The sequence below is a fragment of the Buteo buteo genome, chromosome 26 (assembly GCF_964188355.1).
Source record: "Buteo buteo chromosome 26, bButBut1.hap1.1, whole genome shotgun sequence".
In the NCBI taxonomy this organism is placed as follows: domain Eukaryota; kingdom Metazoa; phylum Chordata; class Aves; order Accipitriformes; family Accipitridae; genus Buteo; species Buteo buteo.
In genome coordinates this window covers 10,373,607-10,385,836 of record NC_134196.1, presented here as the reverse complement: position 1 = coordinate 10,385,836, position 12,230 = coordinate 10,373,607, and the positions used below count along the sequence as shown (strand labels likewise).

General features: G+C 37.0%; 1 protein-coding gene across 1 annotated transcript in view; it reads left to right on the top strand.

Annotated features, from left to right (window-relative positions):
• The window catches only part of OTOGL (otogelin like), a 97,497-nt gene that overhangs the window by 32,811 nt on the left and 52,456 nt on the right, over positions 1 to 12,230 (top strand). Inside the window, exons 24-25 of the mRNA XM_075057983.1 lie at positions 2,564 to 2,671; positions 3,937 to 4,075. Coding sequence (XP_074914084.1) covers positions 2,564 to 2,671; positions 3,937 to 4,075 — 247 coding nt within the window. The remainder of the gene's footprint in view (positions 1 to 2,563; positions 2,672 to 3,936; positions 4,076 to 12,230) is intronic.

Sequence of the window (12,230 nt, the reverse complement as noted above, 5' to 3'; positions counted from 1 at the left end):
TACCTGCTGCATGCACTTTCAGATTTGAAGAGGCAAATATGCTGTGCAAATTGCTGCAATTTGACCTCAGGTGGAGTGCTCCCTGTTCTTTCTCAACATTTGATTTTATTTCACTATGTGTATCCAGTGGTCCCCTGACAGTATATCAGTTGTACACAGATCAGAGTGTAATGAGACTGCCAGAATTCCCCTTCCAGCAACTTGTGATGTTCATGGATGACTAAGTACTGGTGAAGGACAGATTTCAGGCACAGCTATTTAAGATTTCACTAGTTTTTCTTGCCTGGTAGTCTGTAGTCCTCTACAACCTCTGCCTCAACTGAGGAGTTAGCTTTCAAGACCATTAGTGTTACAGGAATAAACAATTATTTTTAACACAAAAATGCCTGAATCTGTACAAGGCATCATATAAAAATAGTAAATTTTTACTGAAACATCACCATGATATTTGCATGAGCTTAAACTAGCAGCATAGTCATGAAAATTCATTTGAAAATTTGAAATAATTAAAACATAAGTTGAAAAACAGAGCTAAAGCCCTGCTCTCACAGTCAAGTAGTATTATCTTTTCAAATTGAATGTTACTTATTTTCTGAATTATAAACTATAAAAGGGGTACAGACAAGTCAAATCCCAAGTTTCTGTCAAATAATGGAGTAAAACACATGAATTATTTTGTTAAGTAAGAGAATAAACACTTATTTTGCTATTAGACAGAAAAGTAAATGTGTAACATTTAAGCAGTTAGTACCATCATTGGTGTTAAATTTTATTTCTGAAGCCCTTATGCCTTTCAGGCTCATGGTTCCGAGAAGTGAGTATGGCTTTTAGCTAGGAAGGGGCCAGCAGGGTTATCTTAAATATTGCATTCAGAAGTTCTCTTTTTTTAATACAAGTAAACGTTAAGCATATACCTCATGAAATTAAATCTATATGGACAAGTCATGAAAGCCTTGTTATGAGAAGTTTTACTGTTATGTCATTTTTTAGTTCTCTTAAGATGCTGTTCTTCTCTTTGTTTCTCCTTTCCCACCTTATTTCTACTACTACCCATTGTTTGACCCAATGACCTAAGCTTTTGGGGTGGAATCTTGAATTCTCCTGGAGACTGCCACCTTATTCTAGCATCCCAGGTATTTATGGTGCTCACAAAGTAAACCAGCTTGTGCATGGTATTGAAACTCTTTCCTTTGGAAACCCATGACAGGATGGACTCTAGTATGCAAAAAGTGGTCCTTTTAAAGTAAAAATGTTTTACATTTTCTATTGTTAAAATTCTTGCACAACAGCTTGTGGTTCTTTTAGTCAGTAGTTAAAGAGGTGACAGAATAAGGAACACTGAAAGTCTCTGTTATGCTATAAAAATTGAATAGAATAGCTCAAACTTTCATGAAGAAATGAGCTGAGAATGACAGTAAATTCATCACCCAAAGATACACTGAAAGTCACCCTAACACTGAGCTGGAGATATAAAAGAATAAGTTGAATTACAGAAGTACAGAAGAGTAGTATGGAAAGGGACCGCATGGGGCTAAGTTATTCTCCTGCCCTTAGGTAGCATCAGCAATATCTGTTATTCTTGGCAGGTATTTAACTTCCATTGACAGAGACTCTAAATGACCTTCCCAAGCCATCTGTTCTAGTGCTTTCCTATCTTTAACCATTTTTCTGAACACTTGACTCTTCTACTTAAAACCAATTAATCTTTAATGAACCAGTAATTATGGGGAGAAGAAAACTCTAATCTGTGTGTTCCTTTTAACTTCAAGTGAAGCAATCTCAAGATCATACTTTGAAAATACACCTCTCTATATTCTGAACCATGTGTTGGAATGACAACTGCAGGAATGGCTCCCCTAAACAGCAGTATTCAGAGTGTCAGTATCTTTTTTTTTTTTTGAAGTTAATGTGGCTAAGCAGATGGAAATGAGGACATAGCAAAAAGCGGTTAACCACATCTCAGGGTCACTTATTCATGGTCTAATTAATGTGTTGCTTTTTGCATTAAATGCTCCTGTTTTGTCTTAACCTTGTTAGTTGTTTCCGCTTCCCCAGGGTAGGCAGGTAACCTCCACCACTGCCCTTCGTAAACTGTGTTTCTTTTGTGCTGCTAACTCTGCAACAGGTACCATAGCCCAGGTCACTATCCTGTGCTCAGAAACTCAGAACGGCTGCTTCCCTGGGACAGGAGGACGAGGGAGCAGCAGAGAGGGAAGGGCAGCCCGGCTGCAGCCTCAGCAGCGTGCGTAACACACAGATGCTCCACAGTTTGCAGGGAAGAGCACCTAAACTACCTGCGCTCTTGCATAGGAGCTGCTGCCCCACACTAACATACCCCTTTGGAGGTAGAAGGAGAGCTGCAGCTTTGAGCTTTGCGAGGTCTCCAGCTGTGCCCAGTGGAGATCATTTGATTCGGACAGATTTTATTGCTGAAACAATTGTCCTTGGCTTGGATGGAAGACAGGTTGCCCATGGCGGGGTTTAGACAATACACTCCACATTCCGTTATGTTGATCTACTTGTGAATTTACGCTTTCATCTTAATAATTCTTTTATTTTGAAGGATGGCTGAGCATAGAGGGAAATGTTATATTCCTGATAGTTGTCCATGCACCTGGAAAGACAGGGAATTTCTGTCAGGAGAAGTGATAGCTACACCGTGTTACACCTGGTGAGTGACACGCATTTTGCATACTTCCAAATCACCTGGGTCTAGCCACAAAGTGAAATTGATACAGAAAACGTATTGAGTACATTGAAAATCAAAAATGTACATGCTTGTTTATAGACAGTTACAGTATATATCTTTTATTAGGCTCTCTAATAGACTTGGAAGAGTACGCAGACTTTTAGGTGAATGCTTCTTCAGGTCTGAAAAGGAAGCAGAAGATATCAGAGTTAAAAAGCAGTCAAGAACAAATGCTTGATTCCACACATATCAGTTAATCTCTGAAAGAAAAGGCATTTGGCATTTTGGAGAACAGAATATCATGAAAGACAACCAAGGAGAAAAAAAGAGAAATTAAATGTGTGACAGTGGTAAATAGCCTGCTCCTTTGGGAACGGGACTGTGCAGCGTGAGTTACCAGTCAGCATGAGCAACTGTATAGGAAGAAGATGGGCAATAAAAAAAAATTTTAAAAAGCATTAGAATTGAAAAATGAGCTAGCACCCAGCATCTTTTTTAAGGAGTCTTACCTGACTCATATTAATGCAAAATAGTTCTTCATCCATTGTAATCTGCTAGCCAAAATATACATCTTCAGTTAAGTATATATTTAATAATAATAACAAAGTTTGGCATGGCAGCTTTTAATCAGTTAAAAACTTCATTGGCAAATGAACTGAGCTTATACACTTACACAAGCAAAACTAGAGGCTGTCAGTACTACCTTCATACAAATTCATGTAAGTCACTGAATGTAGCTGACAGGAAAAGTAATCCTGCAAAATACCAGCATTTATTTCTTAAACTCATTCCATACTTGTCTGATACCCTGAAATCTTACAGGTAGCAACTGGAGGTCTTTTGCATTGCATATGTGCAGATTTTTATCAGAATTTCTTGAGAAAAAATATAATATTGATGTTTTATGAATGAGCATGTTGTGGCATGGTGTCTTATTTAAACTGGAGGCAGTGATGGAAATATTTGCATTAGCCATAAAATTTTTAAGATTTGACATTCATTTTTTATGCATTTTTATTGTACATGTGTGCTGATGGCAAAATGCTCAACAGTCTTCTGCCATGGCATCACCAATAACTTCAGAAGCAATCTACCGACTAGCTCTGTGTTTCAAGGTCTGAGAATTTTCTTCCTTTCATGAATTTCTTTATGACTTGAAATAAAGAACCCAAGAAAGCTTTTTCTTGAAAATAAAAAGTAATTGACCCTTCTAGTGAGAAGATACTGATTGTTAATTTTCCTTACAGTGTTTGTCGGAGAGGGATATTCAATTGCACTAGTTACCCCTGTCCTGCTGTATGCACTATTTATGGAGATCGACATTATTATACTTTTGATGGATTGGAGTATGATTATGTCAGTGACTGCCAAGCTTACCTGCTAAAGGTAGGAAGATTGTTCATATATTTTCATGTATCCAAGTGAAAGTTTCTGTGAGAGGGCAAGTATTTTGAAGATTGGGAGATGATCTATAGAAACAAACAGTAAAAAAACCAGGTGCAGAACAGATGTGTCTGAAAGGAAGAATCTGTAAATGACATTTCATGCTCAGCCATTTCAAAAGGGTACATGGGTGTGCCCTTACGTATCTATGTAGTCTAGAGAAAAATAGAAAACAATGTTTTCTGTTCTACCTTAAGCATGCTTTCATCACAATGAGCAAAGAATAACACTATAGAAACTGTTCTAGGATGAGGTATAATCTATAGACTTATTTAATAGTTTTCTATAAACTCTGCTTGGCAGAGGGTTAAGGATGACCTCTGAGGCTGCTTGGAATCCTTCTTGAATGTGATCTGCATCTGATCTGGAGTGTATGTGTGTAATAATATCAAACACAATGATTTCATAATTCAACAATGAAATCCTTCATTGAGATTGTCTGGCAGCTACGTGCTGATGTTCCTCATAGCACACATTTACAGTACATTGCTAGCCTTTTTTGTTTAAAAATACCATTACTGACATTTAGAAATATATTCTATTACTAAGAACACTATTGTTTATTATCATTGTTGCTATTATTAAGGCTAAGAGTCTGTCTTCTGAGTTACAGTAATGTGTTCAGAAGAATACTCATTTTCTGTCAACCCTGACTGTCTAACCTTAAGAAAAAGCATGGTTTCTCAACAAGGACTACTGCAAATAGTTTATTTCATGTACGCTTTAGTAGAGTATTTACAGCTGTGAAATAAAATAGATCGGTTCCAGATTTTTTTCTACATTGAAAAAAAAAGAGAGTTTTGGTAAAGATAATAAGAATACCTCATAGCAAACTCCTGGCATGTATCATATTGTCTCATAAAAGAGCTCTTACTCTTAGAGGTATATGAACCTTTGCACAAACCTTCCTCCTTTAAGATGCAAAAAAATAGGGGTTGCTTTACGTGTAAATCATCTTGCCTATATGATGACGTGGAAAGGTGGGTTGTCATTTCTTAATTCTTATGCCATCCAGCCAGAGAGGTGTGTAAGACAAAATCTATGCTGCTTTTTCAAAATTTAGTATGATACTGGGATGTTTTACTTTTATAATCAAATGTCACCTGCCACTCTATGGCATAAGAAAGTACCTATCTATCTGGAAACAAACCGTGGGGAGCATTTAGAGTTCAAGAATAAAGTTGGCAGCTACATAATTAAGGCATGTGGCATGCTGCCAACAGGCCTTTCTTCAGGTGAATGTGATGACACAAATGATGAAAATGCTGCCTATGTAGATCTGCTTTTCAGACTCTTCAAACTTTTTTCAGCTTTTCAAACTGTTTTTTCCCCAAACTTAGCTAATATGAGAAAGTATGGCTTAATTTGTTCATCGTTTTTCTTTCCTCTTTAGTATATGGAAAACTTTCATGATCTATATTGAAGGACTGTTTATTACAAATTAGGCACTGCGTAATTATGTCTGGAACAGATGATGTATCTGTGGGCTCGTTTTTGACTGTGAAATGTTTGGAGAAGTTTTAAGGGGGAAAAAAAAAGACACAAAGGATGGGATCATATGGCAGATGCCCAAGAGCTTTGAGGGAACTAAAAGGCAGAACTGATGAACTATGTGATGTGCAGTCCTGGAATCAGAGGAATGGAAGATAGCAGTATATTTTAAAAGGACTCCATGGCTGAATTTGGCAGGAACAGACCAATATGTCTGATTTACATATGAAGGAAATTAATAGAAATTCTAATAAAGAGAATTTACAATTGGGGAAGAGTTGAACTCTTTTTTTTTTTTTTTTTTGTGAAAGAAATTTATGCATGATGAATCTTCTGAGTTATTCCATGAAGTCAATAAACATATGGATGAGGATGATCAGGTCAATATGTGTGTATTTTAGCTTAAAGTCCTTTTGGAGACGGATTTCAACAAATATTTTTTAGAGACTTGTCTCTCATAGGATGAGAGTGAAGATTCTTTGAGACATGACTTAAAAGTTAGAAGTTAAAAGATAGGAATAAATGGCCTTTTTGTAGAATGGAGAAATCCTGGTGATATCCCACAGGGATCCGTGCTGAGAACTGTGTTCATCATCTTGAGAAACAATTTTGAAAAGGTGGTGGGAGGATTGAGGGGGAGTATGCTGATGGTAAAGATTCAGCCTGAACAGCTGAAACAAAGACAGACCACCAAAAGGTTCAGAAGATCTTATGGCAGAAAACACTGCATGATAAAATGGAGGATGAAATTCAACAATGAAATATGCAAATCAGTGAACAGAAAAAATAACTGTAACTATGCTACCATGAAGATAGGCACTAAATTAGCTACTACTATGCAGGAATGGAATTTTATGTGAGAAAAATATATGAAACAGATGTAACTGGCATCTTCCTAGTGGCAGCCTGAGTGATAATCCAAAGTGTCATCCATCCTCCAATTTCACATATGCTTTTATTTGCATGTACAGAGTTACACCACAGTTGTACCACGTACATCTATGCATTGTACCACATACTGATGTGGCTAAACTACATTATATGTGCAGACCTGACAGTATGATGAGGCTGCTCCTTTTTTGAAATACACTTTGTTGTTCCTAGAGCAGAGGCTTCCATGGCTGTTTCTTCATAATCATCCTCCCTTACATTGTGGCCGTGTGCAGTGACTTTCTTTTAATAGTGGTATCAGAGACATATAATGAGTCTCTCTTGAGCTACTCTTTGTTCAGAAGGTATGCAAGAGAACCCTGTCTCTTATAGCCTGTTATCCAAATAAACAAGCCAGATGAAAGGTGGGAAAGTATAGGTAGTTGCGAAAGTTTAAATGCCTTGCCTAACACCTTGGCAGGAATAGCTGTCCAGGGCAGTCTTGCCACCTAAACCATGCTACCTGTTCTATAAACCAACATGGTTTGTTTTTGGTTTTGTTTTTGTTTTTTTTTTTTTTTAACTTAAGTCATAGAATCATAGAATGGTTTGGGTTGGAAGGGACCTTTAAAGACCATCTAGTGCACCCCCCTGCCATGGTGTGTATGTGCTGTGTGCTTCATGTTCCCCACCTGTAAGGTATTACAAAACATCATAGACTTGATAGTTGCTAGTACACAATCCATTGATTTAATGGTAGTTCGTGGTGCTGTTACAAGGCTGATTTTTATGGATGTCATGTAAAGGGCTCACCAAACATCTGAAATTGAAACAGCTGGAGTGGTTGTAGTATTGTATATCCGACACTGTAATAACTTTGTCCTTTCCCTTTTACTAATCTTTTTCCTATGAGAAGTGGACCGCTTTGTCTCTGTTATCTTATATACTCTAAGCAAAGGTGTTGTAGCGTGCAATAAGGGAAATGATAACTACAATAAATTTGTTGGCATACTAGTTCCTCCCAGATGTAGAACTGAGTCTAAGAATTATGATCTGAAACCCATGTCCCCAGTGGCATGATAATGCGCTGTTCCTATCCACGTTACCAACCCTCACTCTTTCATTTGGCTGTTAACCTCCTTAAATGTGATCTGTTTGAAAGAGCTCTTTAATTTGTCCCTATATTGCGCTGTAACAAACAAAGAAGTCATCCTTACCTTTTACTATGTTTTTAATAAGGAGCTCTTGTGCTCTTATGGGTGAAAAATTAAGTATCAACTTTCAGCCAATTATGAAACTTCAAACTTTGTTTTCAACACCGGTATAATCTGTCAGGCCTTTTTGTTTAAGGTGACAGTAAGTGTATGAAAAAGCCCTTTATAACTAGTTCAACAGATATATCTATTGGTCAGAAAATGACCAAAAATATTTAATGCAGCAGTTAAGAAAATTAGGGCAGTAGTGGCTCATTAAATGATAACTTCATCTTTTTCAAGGAATTAGGAGTTACATTACACACTGAGAAGTCCCTGTATGAATAAATGACAGTCACAGGGAAGACATCAATATTTGCTTCTAACATTTTAAAACCTCAGTAATTTCAAAGGAAAAAAAGAAAAAACTTAGCAGACCAATTCATTTCAGTTTTATCAGTGTAGATCATGTAAACATTTCATTTTAGCTAATCTGAATACTGATGAATTTAAGCCAACCTATTTCTTAATTAAAAATATTTAAATAGCTTGCTTTCTTCCATTTTCTTGTGCATTTTCTGTCTTTGATGATGCTACGTTCTTTCCTTAACAAAATGTGGTTTTCTTCTAGCAAACTTTTACTGTGTATTATTTGTACTTGCAGTCTATTTCTTCCCCTTGCCTGTTTCATAGACTTCTGCTTTTATAGTAAAATTGCTGTCTTCTATCACGTGTTGCCCTTTTTCTAGCTTTGTGGTGGTTTTCAGTCCTGCAGTTCAGTGCGTTTATTAAGGCTTGCAGGGTCAGTGCCCTTGGAGCCCCTCAGACTTGTTCTCTTCTGAGAAGCAGAATTATATTTTCTCTGATTTGGGGAAGTCTCCAAGCAAGAGTTTAGAGGGATAGTCTACCTGTCAGAATATCCTTGAATGATAGGGAGTTCTGTTGTAATGCTTATCTGCCTTTTAAAAGAAAACCCAAAGCAACCCACTGAAATCTTTCCATTAACTTTGTCAATAAGGTTGCCAATAAGGTCCTAAAGCCAAGAAAAAGGACTGTGTTATTCCTATATCCTGAAAGATGGAGGTCAGAAGAACTAAGCCCTCATCCTCAAGTATTCACACTTTATGGATTAGTCCTAACTTTAAAGTATGCAATAAAAATATTTGCACTTCTTTTCATCTGACATTGGGGGTTTGGCCATTTTAGTCACCTTTTAAATCTTTTTGATGTAACCATGAAGGCTCTTTTAAAGCCAAAGTTATCTCCAGATTTAGTCTGTTGGAGGATTATGAAAGTAATAACCAGGCATTTGATCAAATAATTGAACTGTAATGCTGATTAGAAGTGCAGATGTAATTCTTTTGGGCCAGAAGACACCACATGAGAGCCCATTTGTTAAGGCAGAGGTTCATTTAACAAAACATGTGTCGGGTGAACCAGTACTACAGTTTCCCAAATGATTATCCTATTGATGAGCAATACCCAGTGTTAGATACCTGGTCTGCCCTGGGGAATGCAGCAAGGGAGTTCTTTTCTTGCATACTGCTTCTTTTGTAACTTGAGGCAAGCTCAAAGCTTTTAGTTTATGATGCTTTTATTAGAGTGCTTAATACAGAAGTTGGTTGATGCACTGATAATCTTTTACCCGTTACTCACTGATGTATTTATCTTGAATGGTAAATTTCTTAAATGAAACTGAGCATAAGCTGGAGCAATCACACACAAAGCAACAATTCTTAAATTACTGATTTGTCACATCTGAGGAGGCAGAGTAGCCTTTATCCCGGTTTCCCTTAATTGAATGTCTGTAATTTTTTGTGCAGCTTGTTCCAACATAATTTGTGCCAGGTAGCCAGTCTGTAGATCCATGAAGCTGGCAAACCTATAGAATGAAATAGTATTTTGCATGGTCTGTCTTGTAGCCTGTTTGTAAAATTAATACATTCTGCTTGCCGTTAGTCACTGTATGGAGGACTAAAGCTGCAGGTTCATGGTTAACCAATGTTGTCAACTGACTGTTCAGTGTTAAGAGAAATTTTTTCTTTTAATAGACTCTGAAGATTTTAATGGGAAAATAAATAATGTTGAATTTGAAATTACAAATGTTTTAAATTGGAAACCTGACTCTGAAAGTAATTTTAATCTATTCAGGGAATAAAACTGTAACATGGGGTTCCGGTCAGAATGCCTTTAATTTTTTAATTAACATATCTAATTCTCAAAGCCACATTCCAGCAAACAGTTTCATGAGTGACGTGCCAAAATATGTTCACCTAAACCACTTGTGAAATAATTTAGAGCAACAGTAACTGTGTAGAAATAATCATATGTTTTTTGATAATTTGTGTGCAAATTGGTGTTCAAACAAAGAGAGACTACATTTCAGTGAAAATATTGTTTACAGTGAATAGTTTGCCCTGCTCTAGTTGCAAAGAATACCAACAGTTTGCTTTTCATCAGTCCCATGATTTTGGAGGAAACCTTTCTGGACACCCTCTTTTTTCTGGGTGTCTGGAAGTCCTGTAAGGGTCAGTAGTGAGCTCCCTGTGGGAGACATCCCCTTTCCATCCTAGCCTTCAGCTGAGAAGCACAGTGCTCAGATAACGTTGACTTGTACCTGTTTTTCCATTTGTTCTACCCCTTCTGTGAGCAAAAGATTTGATTACAGTTGGCAATGGATTTATGCTCTAGTTCCATTTTCTCCAGATCAATGATTTCAGACTCAATTACCTCTACATGCCTTTCCGTCTCCACCACCTGATTCTCCAGACCATTAAATTATGCAGTGAATGAATCACTTTTCTTCTCCAACAAAGGAAAGATTTCTTTCAATTTGTGCAGATTAGCATGGAGGGCTTCCAGGAAAGGCTTGGGGAAAAGTTTCTTGCCATGAGAATGGCAGTTTGGAGGCGGTGTGTGCATAGTGTGACTCAGAAGTTGGATCCTCTTTCTGAGGAGATTGGCATTTAGCGACCACACAGTTTGAAGAAAGTGACTTTTCACCTTGAATTTCTGGTTTTGGGTTAATGTTCAGCATCTAACAGCCCTTTGACTATACTGACTCTAAAATGTTATAATTTGATGGCTGCCTGAAAAGGCAGTTCACTGTAAGAATGACTGACCAAGTTGGATTGCCTGTGGTGCGTACAGCTTTGTGGACTGCTGATGCCCATCTTCTGCAGATAAAGCAGTAAAAGATGGGCAAAAACCAGCATCACGTGCTGCTGTTTCAGGAAGCTGTATGGTATGTTGGCAGCTGTAAAATGAAAGCCTTTTGCTGTGTTTGAAGTGGGAGCATGCTCGGGCTAGTCATCTGTGGATGCTGCTTAGCAGTTGATGGCCTCCGACTCTGGGTCTTGAGAGTGAGCTACGACGACTGTGAATTAAATTTACTCTGGTTTAGGTCAGGATATGAGTATTTTTGTTTCTGAATGCATAGAAACTAAACCTCAGCAGTGTAAATGAACACAGTTAACATTCGTTGTATTTTAAAAAATAAAAGCTTTGTGCAAGTTCCACCTTTCTAGCTCCTGCCATCATTTGCGGGAGCTCAGAAAAGGCAAATTTATCACCACTATGTCTTGTCCTTTTTTTCCTGTTACGTTGTGCTTCATTACTACAACCAACAATGATAAAATACTGACATTTATCATGCACTTATTAATAAAACAATACTAATAGGTCTCATGTAAATACCTATTTAGATATTTAAAACTAAGACCACCAAATGTGCTGCTGATTTGTGATTCAGAATAGTTTGTGTTGCAGAAGGTGTCACTTGGAAACAAATATTTGGATGTTTCCAAATCCTTAATATTCAGCATATCTCATTTTTAATTAGAAAGGGATTGCAGTAATGTGACCCGTGCAAAAGACAAATCTGATACACAAGCAGGCAAAGCTAAGTGAAACAAAAGAAAAACTGTTCTAAATGGTCTTTTCTCAAACCTTTTAATATAGTTCTCAAAATATAAAAAAGAAAACCAAAACCTTTCCAGAGATCTGATTAATCAACTTTTTCAAAGTTAAGAAAAGTTAACTTAGAACAAGGTTTTGAAGTATATCAAGTAAAATATTCCCTGCCATGTACTTTTCACTATTAGCAATAGATTTTTAAAATTATTTGGATTTTAAAAATATTCTTTACAAAACCTCAGAACACCCAACAACTCTATATTGCCATAAAATCTACTACAAAAAACTGATGTATAATAAAGGAAATATGATATAATGATTTATTTTTCTATTGCTTGTATACATACACACAGATACTTGTAATGCATCTTTCTCAAGAGTTGTTGAGAGTTTATTCTGCCTGAGGTGTATCCTTTTGGGAAGTCACTCTGAAAGAAATAGGAATGTGTTATCATGGAAGCATTAGCAGACATCTGGAAGCTGTTTGAGGGTGAGTCAGTAGCTGGAATAATCTCACTCCCTTTGAATTTTCATCAGTGAATCTGCTCAATCATGTTGCTCTCTTCCATTTCTACTCAACTATGCTACAATGCTAGAAATGTGTCATACCTTACAGGTGTATTGCAAGT